At 40.6% G+C, this 14,271-nt stretch overlaps 1 protein-coding gene across 6 annotated transcripts in view; it reads right to left on the bottom strand.

The window, feature by feature from the left end:
- Positions 1–14,271, bottom strand: part of NAV2 (neuron navigator 2) — a 419,911-nt gene that overhangs the window by 54,283 nt on the left and 351,357 nt on the right. For 5 of the 6 annotated variants that reach the window (XM_069857433.1, XM_069857429.1, XM_069857431.1 and 2 more), the window contains one exon: positions 1,111–1,249. In XM_069857433.1, coding sequence (XP_069713534.1) covers positions 1,111–1,249 — 139 coding nt within the window. Of the gene's footprint in view, positions 1–1,110; positions 1,250–10,607; positions 10,849–14,271 lie in introns of those variants that run through there. The other variant, XM_069857434.1, reaches the window with a different exon arrangement.

Genomic DNA, 14,271 nt, shown 5'->3' with positions numbered 1-14,271 from the left:
CTCTCAGTTACGGACTGAAAAGCACACTTCATTGATCTTAACTGCTCTCAACTTGCATGGGATTTGTATTAGCACATATGCAATCACTGATAAACAACCCATGACTAACTAGAAATCTTTAAAGTAGACTCAAATATGCACTTTGTGGCAAGGGAACAAAAACTAATGATACGTGCTCACACCACAGCCTTATAGGCAGAGTAACACTTCGCAGCAACCACACTTCTACACTAAAACTTATATTAAAACCAGATTTAGGGCCCAGTCATGAAAAGGATTGGAGAAGAATGTAAGAGGAAAGAAGCAGAGGAGAAAGTCATACCTATAGCCCCCTCCTCTACCTGCTGCAATGCCAAGTCACTGCATCCTGGTTGCTTTGACACACAACACCTGAGTTCCTTGAGTAGGTGGGTATACAAAGAACAAAGCTGGACTTCTTAGTCCCATAATTTTCCAAACAAAACTCTGTACAAGTGGGAAAAAAACAGTTCCTATTACTGGGAGTATCTATATTATGCAGTCTAATTGATGAATGAAAAACTTGGACACCTTCACTTGCTTCATCCTCTTGAGATGCATGGTATCTGATCACAAAATGTATACGTAGCCTGCCAATGGACATAAAATATATCCTCCTTATGCCAAAAGTAGAAAGCCTTCAGAAACACATAGCCCTCGAAGTTTAAAATAATCTACTTCATTTGCCTAGCATGTTTGCATTTCTGATGGATGCGTACACAATCTTGAAACCTTCACGTTAACTTAATAAATTCTACTCTTCAATAAAAAACATCATACTTTTTCTACCGCTAAAAAAATATCCCATTTACTGATGTGCATTTTCTGTACAGCAGTGCCGCTAGGAAGGCAGAACCCTTTTGTCACCACTCCACTGCAGCAAAGACCCTACGGATTTCACATACAGAGGAAATATTCATAAATGCTACATATGATAAGATGGTTACTATTGCTTGACACTGCCTTTTCAGTGATACTGTCTGTAGTGAAGGCTGGCTGTGTGTTCAAGTTCATCCAACTTAAAACAATTATACCTACTGCACAGAGAAAATAACAAGATATCAATGTTACTTGTCTAACCAGAAATCTTACCTGTGCATCTAAGATTTTGCGGGAGGAGGCAGGTGTGTTGGCATAGGAGCTGATAGAGGAGCTAGTGTTAATGTCATCAGTACTGAGATTATCTATGGTGTCACTGATGCCACTGCTGACAGAGCTGCTGTCATCCCAGCTGGAGAAAAAGCACAAAGACAGAAAGCAAAGGTCAAAAGAGAAAACTTCATTCAAAAGTAAATTATTATTTCTACAAGCCTTATCCTACTTGCGGTTGCCAAATGAAAATGTTATGCTTATTGTCCTAAGTTATCTTCATTACATTTCAAGTCTAAATTAATACAGCTCATTGACTGTATGGTTGCCATGAAGCTTAACGTGTACCTTCATTAAGCTAGTAGCACCAGTGATGCAATTCTTCCTGCCTCAATTGCAACTCTGCAAGAGTAAATAAACTTTTAAGTGACGCTCAAAATTTATGCCTGCAGTTCCAGAGCAGGGAAAAGTGCTGCAAAGAAGGCACCTCCAAGGTAGATGTAGCAGTGATTTGCTAAGCTGTAACATAGAGATGGAACTTAAATGCAAGATAAAAATTAATCCTGAAGCAATATTTAGTACCTGGTTGTTACACAGACCTGGGCAACAACCTGGATCTAATGTCAACACAATCACTGGCACCAGATATTTTTAGTAATTGAAAGTTTAATTGCTCAGATGGTACATAGCCCTGTACCACGCACCCTTTTCAAGGAGATCTATTAACAATTTACTATTCAGGACTACCTTCTTCCAGTGTGCGTCAGCTTCAATATTTTTTGTTAAAAGAGAAATCTGTAACTGAAAGTATAGGAAACAGAGAACACAACAAAAACACCCATGCCTGAAGCTATGTGAGTGTTAGGGGACACAGAACAAATATGTTCTAGTAGTCAAGCTATATGTCCTGCTCCTAAAATGCCCTTAAAAATAAGCTGCTTAAAGAATAGATTTATAAACTGGCTTACAAGTGTTCCATCTCCAAGAACAATAAAGCTGGGATTGAAACATCGGCCTTTAAGTAGGTCTGTGAAGACATTTCAGTCCACTGATGGATAAGTACTACTGGAAATGCATAAATATATATTCCATAGTTCATTTGCAAATCTAGCAGTAAGAACTCATCTCCTGGCAGCTCACTAGCTATTGTATCACCACAGATTTTGAGAGCTCCAGATTGTCTTCACTGTAGCATTCCTATTTGCTTTACCAGTTTCTAACAAAAGGATTGCAGTGAGTTTTTTTGACCATGCAGTGGATGCCATTCACAAATCGATACACTGAATGTTTAATACATGCATTTAAAACTAAATTGTGTGGTATGTAATGGAACTATGTTAAGGAAGGCAATCTGTGTCTGCTTTCTGGAATTTTATCCATAGCTTTACCACTGACTTATTATATAACCTCGTTCTGTGATCTTACTCTCTAACCTTTGGCAACTCTGAAATGAAAAGCATTTCATTTTTCTCACTTAGTGTTACAAAACAGCTACCAGTATGTGGTTTAACCATGCTTTAATAATTTTTAATTGCTTTTTTTGTTACTTGGGAATATTTTGTTCATTTATATCTACGTAAAGCCTTTGAGAAAATTGAGTGCAGCTTAACCAGCAGCACAATTACTGAATCCCCCATGAAACAGTGGCCAAGGGACCATGCTCCTCTGCGAGCCGGCAGCAAGGGTTATTGCTTGCAGCTGCTCTTTGCTACTGCTTTGTTCCCAGTTACGGTCCTCATCAATCTGCCAGCACCATCCCTTGTGCCAGCTCTGGCAGTATCACTGCAGACAAGGCCAGCTGGGAAGCTCAGATCAACAGTTTCAGCAAGACAGATTAACTTTTGCCTTCAGGAAATTTGGGAGTGCTCAGCTCTGCTGCTCTGCTGGCAGAGGACAGGGATGGGGAGGGACAGGCACAGGGATCAACCACTGACCCCTGCCACAGGCTCCCCTTCACTGAGCCTTCAGGTGGCCCTTTTTGTGTCCTCCAGCTTACACAAAAACCACTCCTGCCAGCTCTGATTGACTTCCAGGAGTGTCCTGGTCACAGGCAAAGCCCTGGCTTTGCATAAAGATTTTCAAAACACTATTTGATAAACCCACAGACAGTCCCGCTCTCCTGATTGGAAAGACACGCTGCAGTCCACAGTGTTGGTGAAGCTACAATTTAAAGCAAAGGTATAATTTTATGTTCCAGATTTGTCCTCACATGGATATTTCTAAAGAAGATTTCACTGTAATACAAAATACAATTACATGTCAAAATAAAACTCCATGCACAATGAGACCGGTTGAGTATGAGAAAGGCAGGCAACCAGATTCAACAGTTCTATTTGCTATTATCCAAAATCTTCCTCAGCATAATTGAATGAAAGATGTGCTGACCATACAAAGAAATCCATGGAGGAACAAAACCACAAACATCCCCTAAAAACATCCACCATACTTCCCCCACAAGTGCCTAATATGAAAAACCTGAAAACTTGGAAAAGAACTGTAAGAATTCTTTAAAGCATTTTTTCTTTTTTTTTTTCAGAGTATGCAATTAAATATTATAATGTAAAATATTGGAAGTAATGTTAGTTCTAGATTTCAGTTTTTAAAAACAGGACCTATAACTGGGGTTTATTTCTACTTCAAAACCTGTAACTTAAAGCAATTACAACTCCTAGATTTTATAAGTCTATAAATAAAAGTTATTAAAATAACCGCCTAGAATATGCTAATTTTCAAAAATTTTGTGTAGCAACTAACATATTTTTTCCTATTTCTGCACTTTATAATAAAGTCCTAATAACAATATCAGCAATGCCAATGTTTTCCATGTTTAACAGTTTAATTTCCTTCTTATGAAGATACAGCAATGCCCCCCTCATCCTCCCCAAAACCACAACCCAATAATGTTCTTTTGTGTAACTCACGGTTCCAGTTTGAATGGGCAGAAACACTACATTTCCAACCATTCACCACTCTATCACAAGCCCCAGTTCATCAGCACCTAAAGAATGTGTCTACTGTTAATCATAAGTAGTTTTACTGGCATCAACCAGTCCTGTTGACTTCAGTTGGGCAATCTAGGGCATTATGGAAATAGTCGAGTGCCCTTGTGAACTGGGACATGTGCCTAAGGACAAAGGTAGAAACATGCACCTGCATACATTGATGGTTGTGGCTTCCCCTGCAGTATATCCTGGGCTTGAAGTCTTTTAGGTCCTGAGGGAAATTACGAACAACTCAAATTCTGTATTTTCAAGTCTACTAATCTGTTATTAAATTAAAATAGATGAGCTATTCCGAGGTAGAAAGACAGCTGCCTGAAGCTAAGCAACACAGCTCCTGTAGGCGTGATGATGACCCAAGCACTGATCCTTGTGCACACGGCTGTTCTGACAAGGTAAGATGCTGTGTAAGCTAAAACTGGACATCTCTGCTTTATTTGAAAAATTTACTCTCAGCAGGGGTATGATAGGGGTTAATCTCTAGCTAGAAGAATGATAGGATATAAGAAAACAAGAAAATACATCCCTTTAAGGAATTTAACATACTTTTGAAAACCCACATAAACAATTATTGATGCTGTCCTTTGGAGTAACACTAGAGACGGTTTTAATGCAAGTGAGAAGCATGTGGAATTCACTACACTCTGTAAATTAAATGCCAATGCAAGCAACTTTATAAGCACACAACAAATACTGCTAAAAAGTAATGCAGTTAAAGCCCATAGATTGTTTAACCTGCTGTCAATAATCCACTACACTAAAGTTTACACACACACTCCCCAAGCACAACATGCTGTATTTGGGGTATTTTACAACAGTATAGGACATGCCAATCCATGTCCCTGTCTGCAGCTTCTCAAGAGGATATCATCTGTTAACAAACCAAGGCATCTCTATTTCAGACTGTTCTTGAAACAACCCTGAGCCCTCCATATAAATTAGATCACTTTTACCTTGATCCAGCGTCTTGATGGTTAAAGGCAAAAGCAAAGAAGGAGAATGGGGAATCTAACAGCCTTAATTACAGTGTTCCCGGCTCCCAGAGCCAAGATAACATCTTTGTAATTTAGCTGGTGCAATGAATAATTTCTGATGTCAGCAGAAGTCTACTCAACCATAACATGAAGCTGAAATGTTTGGGCTTTCCTTCCACTATTTGATCAATCACCTGAAACCTTACCTTAAGTACTAAAAAAATAATTAAAAAAAACCCTTAAAAGTGAATTATATATAAAAATTATACAACCACCCACTTTAAACCCGTCACCACTATGACTTAAACTTCTACAAAGCTGCCTCCTGCGCTCTATGAAACTAAGCATCCTCCTTTTCCTTCCCATCTCAGCCTGCTTGCCCTAATGCAACTAACAACCCTGCTGCTATAGATTGCTCACATAGAGCAGCAGGTCAGATACTCAGAGCTGCTTTTTGAAAACGGTTTGTAAAGCAGTTAGGCTCAGACTTGTATTTTTCCACAGCCTATCAACACTCTTCCATCTTGCATAATCGCCATTCACAGAATTGGCTCTTCTTTGTCAGCTTGGATGGCACATGAAACCATCCTGTGATCCTCAGCACAGCCCCCTCACTGCAGAAATCTTCCCCCTTTGCAAGTCCAAAGCAAAGGAATCACTAAAATCCTACTAAATAAAGCTATTGTCAAAGGTTGAAAATGCACCCTTCTCAGCAGATGGGTGTGGATTTTAACTTTGCTGGATCTTCAGTCAAAACCAAAATTACAATTTGCTGCTTAAAAATACATTTGTCCAAGATAGGGCCTTGGGGCTTTACAATATTTCAAGTGGAAACATGGTAATTACCCTCTTCTACCTAAAAATTTAACTATTTATGAGTTCATAGGTGAACAACAACAGAAAAAAAGAGGGCAAGGTGCAAAATGATTGAAATTTAGCAGCATCTTCAAAGAATTAAAAGGCAAAATAAAAAAATCCAAATAAGTGTATAATAAACATGCTATAACATGAGATATTATGACTGCAGCTTTCACTATTTTCTTCTGGGATTTCCTACAACGCTGACATCACTATGTCAGAAATCCAAAAACCATGTAGAGACCCTTGTATGGTTTTCCCTTCAAACTGCTATGAAAAATGGCAAATAACAATTTGCAAAAGAATGGATGGAAGTCGACTAAGTTAATATAATGAACATATTTTACATGGCTATTAATCACCCATGTTCTCCACATCTTCTTATTACTATCTTCTTATTATATCTCATGCTGTCTTCTTATTATATCTCATTTAGACATTCTAAAATAAACCACGTTATTTCTAACTAAAAGTGGAGCCCAGGGGGACAAGACTGTTACCTTTAAACGCTCTGTAAAGCCAGACCATGGAAAGTGCAAAGTAAACCAGGCAAAATGAATATAGACCATTTCTGTCTGTTCTTTCTGGAGCAGAATCTAATCCTTTTAATGACGTTTTTTGGTGCAGTGTTAAACTGCTGTAAGTGTGCTGGGAGCTATTCAGACCGTTTTCATGCTTAATGACTATTTGGTTTACTGCCACTGAAATGCAGCTCTCTGTCAAGCTCTATTTAGAATCCATCCAATCTAAGGTTTCAGGATTTACATTTAAAACAACTATTTGTAAAAAAAAAAAGAATAGCACACAGAAAAACAGTATCAATCAGTGTCCAAAAAGGTTGGATAAGAAAATATATGTAGAAACTAAAAAACTATGTATACTTTTTTTATTTAGTTTTTTTATATCAGTGCTAATAACCTTATAAAAATAACACTGGATTTCATCTTGTCCCTTAAAATCTGACCAGGAATTTGACCAAGCCACTGTCAAACTTGAAGTGAATGCACCTGAGCACACATGTGCAGGAGCTGCTAACCGCAGCTAGTACCAGGGAGTTTCCCACTTGAAACACCCTAAAGCTCCAGGAAAGCAACCTGACTTTCTAGCTCATCTCTTCCTGCTATAAAGCAGAAATCCCAATGGCAGCTTCTTCCTCAGAGAGCCCTTCAGTGTCCATAGCCACTAAACAGCACTAGCCAGCACAACTCTATTCAGCTGTAAAATACTTGACTGGTGGAACTTGTTTTTTGGCCATTGTTCACAACAAGGGTTCCTCTGGCATTGCACACCCTCAGGGGAAGGCAAGAAACCACGACAAGGCACTGCCTTTGACCCTAGGTCTGGAAGAACACAAATCCCAGTGAGGCCTAATAAAACTAGTGTCAAATGCTCCAGCCAGCTACCAACTCTTTTTTCCTGGACTCACGATCCAAAAATGGTATTTTTGGCATCTGCCCACCATTTGCTGCTCTGGTTGTAAGGACTGGCTGTGTTTATAAATGTAGAAGGTCTGAGGTGCACTTGAAAATTGACAATGGCTTGGTCAAATTCCTGGTCAGATTTCAAGGGACAAAATAAAATCCAGTGTTATATTTATAAGGTTATTAACACGGATATAAAAAAGATTAAATATAACTAGTCACAAAACTGACGCTAATTTAGCTCAAACCACAAGAATAAAGAGGTTTATAGAACTGTAGAATGGTTTGAGTTGGAAGGGACCTTAAAGATCATCCAGTTCCACCCTCCTGCCATGGGTAGGAACATCTCCCACGGGAAGAGGAGGGTTATAACCCACTGGTAGGGTTATAGCCTAACCCAACCTTGAGAACAGAGCATCCCTGCAGCCAGCAGCACCCTCACCCCCCTGCTTTGAAGGCCACGGGATTGATGCTCATCCCTGACCATTTCTGTGTGATTCCAGTGACTCCAACTGATCTGTATCAGTGAAAAACTGGAAAGAAAATCAGCGTCATCACACCACAATAAGGTCAGCGTTAAATCTTAGTTGCTACTACGTTAAAAAAATGTGCTTTGTTTACTATACCTTTGTTTCCAAGACAGTAAGAAGTGCTGGGAAAAGCTTTCTAAAGAAAGTCAGAAAACCTTCTGTACGTACAAATCCTCTGCTGCTCTCCAGAAAATAAACTCCAGTAAACGTGTCCAGCAGATTGAAGCAACCAACAAGAGGTGGGGGTAAAGCTGCTGGGAAGGGACAACCCCAGCTCCCCCATGGAGTGAGAGAATCACAGAATCATAGAATCACCAGGTTGGAAGAGACCCACCGGATCATCGAGTCCAACCATTCCTAACAAACACTAAACCATGTCCCTCAGCACCTCGTCCACCCATTCCTTAAACCCCTCCAGGGAAGGTGACTCAACCCCCTCCCTGGGCAGCCTGTTCCAGTGCCCAATCACCCTTTCTGTGAAAATTTTTTCCTAACGTCTAGCCTAAACCTCCCCTGGCGGAGCTTGAGGCCATTCCCTCTCATCTTGCCCCGTCACTTGGTAGAAGAGGCCAGCACCCTCCTCTCCACAACCTCTTTTCAGGTAGTTGTAAAGAGCAATGAGGTCTCCCCTCGTGGACAGGAGTCTCCAGGCAAAGACCCAAGCAACGATCACCCCTGCAAAAATCCTTCTCCTCCCTCTCGAGAGACCCAGCTCCAACACCCCCTTCCTCCAGGCGAGGGGATGAGGAGCTGTGATAACAAAACACTGCGCCTGTTTGTTTCCTCTCGGCCTCACCTGAACAGTTTATACCTTCTCCGACTCCGAAAGCAGATACCTTGGGGTTCACGTTGCTTTCTGCTACAAAGCAGCAAGCTGGGGGCAGCACCGCCGTGGTTTCTCACCCTCCCCTCCCACCTGCAGCTCCCCCAGCACCAGCCTGAGCTGCCAGGAGCCCAGAGGCCACTGCTCCCTGGCAGCCTCCTGTGCCAAGGCCTCCAAAACACAATAAAAACGGGCGTAAACACCAAAAAGGAGGGGGAAAAAAAAAAGATTAGCTAAATTCTTGCAGGGCCGACGTCACTAAGATGTGGAAGGGAAGCATGGGAATGAAAATGGGGGTGGGAGGTGTCCCTGCCTATAGCAGGGGGTTTGGAACTGGATGATCTTGAGGGTCCCTTCCAACCCAACCCGTTCTATAATTCTATGAAAAGGCGTTTGAATTCCCTGCTGCTGAGTGGGAAGAGTCAAGGGGCTGAAGCCCAACCTGCCCCTGCAGTCACTTGCCCCCCAGCCAGGGCTACTCGCCCACCAGCTCCCCCAGCACCAACTGGGACAACTGGGCAGCCTCAGGCAGGGAAACGTGGCCGCTAAACCCACCCACAGAGCTAAACCCCACACCAGCTTGCAGGTAGAAGATGGCTCCTTCGCCTCCCAGCCTTGTTTTCATCCCTCCCGATGCTCTAACTCCACTAATGCAAATATTTTGAGGTCTGCAGGCTGTAACCCCGAGCAAGAAACGTGTAGGCACAAAAGGAAGACGTGATATATATAAATAAATCACAGGTTTTAGGATGGAAAAGCAACTTACAGTCACTGCGTAAGTATTTCCCTATACAGAATACACTGTAAAGCCTCTCCACACACTGATCAAGGCAGAAACCTCCACACAGCAAAACAGATTTCACACCCATTTGCTCCTCTCCCACAGCAGCATCAGCTGCAGTTAAGCACATGGAGACAAAGATAATGCCTATTCTTGCAAAATCTTCCCCCAACAGAAAAAAAAAAGGAGGAAACCCACAAAATCTGACTTTCTGAAGGCTTTACAGCCTGCTGACATACATCTTAAAGGTGAGCTTGGCAACAAAAGGTGTTAATTTGATCACAGGGCACCACTGAAAAACAATCATCGTTATCACGCCAGCGATTTACAGGACTTAATCAAGTGAAATCCTTCATTCTTTGTAATATGGAGATGTGTGGAAGATGTCAACTACTACCAATTCTGAAAGCATTTTTTTTTTCCTTAGCAGAACTACAACGTTCCAAGTAGTACCAATAAATCCTGGTTTATGCCAGCCTTTAAAATTTGGTTTTATTCGAAAGAGACCGCAAAAGAGGAAAAGATCTCACCCTCCTCAGACAAATGAGGAAGCCAACAGAAATTTGCACAGGAGTGAGAATTAAGAACTGTGCATTATGTGCTAAAAAGCAAGTGCACTCCGGGCTGGGATCTGGCCTGAAAGAGCCTCACACACGCCTTTGTTTCCCTGCAGTGAGCTCATTCCCACAGAGGTTGCTCTTTTGCACAGAAAGCAAACTTAACCCTGCTAAAATACAACAAAGCCCCACAGTTTTCTGCGCCTAAAAGCCCGTAACACTAGTGGAAAGGCAGCCGGTTAGATTGCAGCTGATGAGACGCTAGTAACTAGTCAATAAACCTCACAGAACCCAGCAGTAAAGCCAGGAAATAAACAAATACAGGCATAGCTGTCAGTTCTCACCTGCAGAACTTCCTATTATCTTATTCAAATATTTGTAATTAATAAAAATATATTGATTTCAGGTAGCATGCAGAGAGTCAAATTAAACAGTGCAGGGAGAACTCGGATTTACTCCATCAGCTAACGTGTTCCCATTGCTGGCAGCATTTAAAAAGCTAAACCTGCATAACACAGCACACTCACGTGCTTTTAAAAGTGCAGAAAATCTCTTACCTTGCAACATTCCCAGACCAAAGCACTTCTCCCCCTTGTTGCCCATGAAGAATTCCGGAAAAGGGACTCAGATTTATTTTGCAGGTTGATACCTTCATTAGGCTACCATCCAACGCCTCCCTAAATAAAACAGCTTGTAATTTGACTATCTAGGAAGAGACTTGGGGGAAAAAAAAAAAAAAGTTGGAGCTAGGCTGTTTTCCAACAGAGCCCTCAACATCCAGCAGCTCTGAAAGACACTGGCAAGTAAAGCCTAGCTGGAAGGTGATCATCAGAAACTTCCCCGAGAAAGAAATCTGATCCCTCAACGAAATTAACCTCTGAAGTGCTGAAAAAGTGAGAGGTCAAGACTTTCTGCTGGGACTAGGTCATCTGTGAAAAGCTGTAACCTGATGGCAGCCAAGCAGGCAGACTGGGTGCCTCCAGACCACATACCGAATCGGATGAAGTAAGGGCTCATGTCAGCAACCTTGTACTCGAAGGTACTAAATGACAGGATTTGATCTCAGCTAAAAGACTGCAGTCTCTCAAAGCCTGTTTCCGACTCTGCTTTTATAAACGGATTCAATATGACTACTGAAACAAACATAGTTTTATGAGAATGCAGCAGTACACATACCCAAAATGTTTTAATATAAAATATTTGAATACTGATAAAACCCAAAATTATTTTTGGGGGAGGTAGAAAAACATTTTTCAGTACAAATGGTACTGAAAATACCAATTTGTCCACCGGTATTTCAAGTAAATACCTTATGAAACTGGCAGAAGATATACAAGGATCTATCCAGGTAGGGATTAAACACACTAATCCTTATTTACAGCTGTAAAGTAAGGGGCTTATTACTTTCCTTTGTTTCAAGTAGAATAGAGATGGGTATTTATACATATTTGGTTGATAAAAAATCATGGTGGTTAGCATTCAAAACTCTTATTTTAGCCTAATATAAATACTTTCTGACAGGATTCTTCCCAGATCTCTGCATTCTGCTGTACATGTGGCTTTTTTTTTTTTTTACTCTACTATGGGAAATTACATCAGCTGTATTTATCATGGTTAATAGTGCTCAGAGGCACTAATTACCCTTATGCTAGATGCTTCATGAATATAACCTGTACACAGTAGAAAACCCGCAAGACAATGAGAAGTGGAAAGCTGGCCACTTTTAGCCCATGCAGACTCTACTCATGGAGCCTCCTGTGTGCTAATGAGCACAGAGCAAGAAATGATGCATGTACTCCAGACAAGAGAAATACTAGAAATAGAAGAGCAATGGTGGTAATAACATAGTTGATGGAAAACACAGTGGTGTTGGATAGTCAAGACTAGTTGGGCATGGAAGGCAACACTGCATCTTGAAGTAGAAGGATGTTGAGAGAGGTCAGGAAGCCCATGGGTGGATGAAGAACCAAGAGACTGGTTCAGGGTCACTGTGAGCAGAACAGAGTCGGTGGGAGAAGTGCTACAAGTGGATATGTGAAAGGTCTGGGAATGAGGAGTTCAAACAGGGAAACTAAAGTTAGAGGTGAGATCTGGGAAGCTAGTCTGTGGCTGAGAAGAGACATCTACCAGAGGTAAAGCCACAGTGAGGGTATAAGATTAACTTGACAAACCGTTCAAAATCAGGGAATTGGACTGCAAAATGCAGAGAACAGATTAGGGCAAAAAAGGTCCAGATTTATGAAAGTAAGAATGTATTACAGTAATATGCACCAGGAGAAGGGATTAAATTCAAGATAAAAAGCCTATAGCTTTTGTAGTATTTTGTTATTTTAAAGGGGAGACACACTGAACACTGACTCTTACAGTTACCAGCACTGACCAACACATTGACTTCCAGACAAATAGGAATATACAAGTCCATTCCCTTTGTTACAGAAAGACTTGTTCACTAAACAAGAAACTCCAGTTTGAATCCAGCCAAGGTAGTTTTGGTTGTCCAGATAACTGATGAGGGATCGAGTCATGAAAAGGAGATGGGCAGCCTTTCAGACAAAGGAAGCAGAAGACGATACTGCACTGTCCTCATAGCCTTACCTCAAGAAAACCATCAATCTTTGCACCAAAATCAAAGAGAAGAGAGGGAAAGAGTAGTCTGAAATCAACTATACCCATGTATTTGTTCAATCTGTTCAGCTTGTATACCCTAGCCTAAATAAAACACATCTTTCAGTGCAATGCTGTGTTTTTGGTTGAAGGAGTTAAAATGCAAGTATTCAAGGGTTATATTATAGAGGCTTCATGGAGATATTCTGCTGCCAAAACCTTCAAATAAATGAGTCGCAGTCTGAGCTTGCCTTTCTATGCTGGAGTATATATTTTAGTGGCCATGGTGTTACTATAGCAACGCAGAGGACTGGTAATTTAGAGGCTGGTGGATGTGACAACTTGCAATTTAGAACAATACTAATAATAAAAGTGGCTTGGGAAAAGCATCATTTAACACAAATGTTTGTGTTTTAAAATTAAAAAAGGCAGTTCATTTGATTTTTTTTTTCTTGCAGCTGGACGATTATCTATATTAAGTTAGTCTGGCAGTGAATAAAAGATAGAAGCATGACTTTTCTCCTTTTTGGTATGTCCATACCCTAGAGTGCAGTCAACATACTCCCTTTGCAATGTGTACGTGTATAAATGCAAAGCTGCAGATGTCATTATCTCTGCTGAAGATTAAACAAGAATCACATTTCTTTTTTTTAAAAAAAATAAAGTATGTATTGTCCGTAATGAAAATGAGGGTGAAGTTACTCGTGGACTACTATAAATCCCTTCTTCTTGCCTCTGCTGAGTTTGACTAGTCCTTTATTAATGAATCCCATAAACCGCTCTTCCTTCATTACTTTAATCACAGAATAGTTTCTAAGGGTAACTCTCAGATATTACAATACTTAAAAGAATCACAATAGCAAAGCTTTTTCTAATCTTTAACGTCCTTCCTGGCTTCATCAAACTGGGTCCCACAAACGTGATGATTCTTACTTATCTTCTCACAGAGTTGTATAGGAAATAAGTGACTGCCCTGTAGCTAATGGTAAATAAGAATAGCCAGAAATGTTCTGATTCCCAAAATAATCAAATCTGAAATTGTTGTCTAGGGGAAAAAAAAAGAGAATCTAAACATCCCATCTGTTGAATCACCAGCTCCAAATAAAACCAAAATCACAAGATTAAGGTGCAGCGTTACTCTCTACACCAATCTACAGCTCCATTGTCCTTCGCTTTCCTGGCAGCCCTCACACTGCAAAGGAGGAGGGATTTTGCAACATAATACCCATAACACTAAATACAGAGGGATATTTCCAGATGAATTTTACATGTAGCAATAATCATAGTTTTATGAGTCAGGAAGTTCAGAAGATTAGTGTGTTATGGCTGCAGTTTATAAAAGCATTTGTTAGAAGTTTCACATAGCAATCGGGTGAGATACACGGCGAACAGCTTTACATTAAGTTCTTTTATGGTAGTTAAATTTGGGGAGAAGTAAAGAGACCCCAGGTATTAATTTACCTAAAGAACAGCTGCTTAGAAAAGACTGCAAAGTGTCCTAATACTCAGTGTAATAAAATCACTGCACCTCTGATCGCTTGTTCTCCCCAGGCTCATGTGCTATTCTCATTAACCTTAGGAAGAATCACATTCAGGTCTGAATCAAGCTAAAATTGT

Source organism: Phaenicophaeus curvirostris, chromosome 5 (assembly GCF_032191515.1).
Source record: "Phaenicophaeus curvirostris isolate KB17595 chromosome 5, BPBGC_Pcur_1.0, whole genome shotgun sequence".
NCBI lineage: Eukaryota > Metazoa > Chordata > Aves > Cuculiformes > Cuculidae > Phaenicophaeus > Phaenicophaeus curvirostris.
This window is presented reverse-complemented; position numbering and strand designations above follow the sequence as displayed.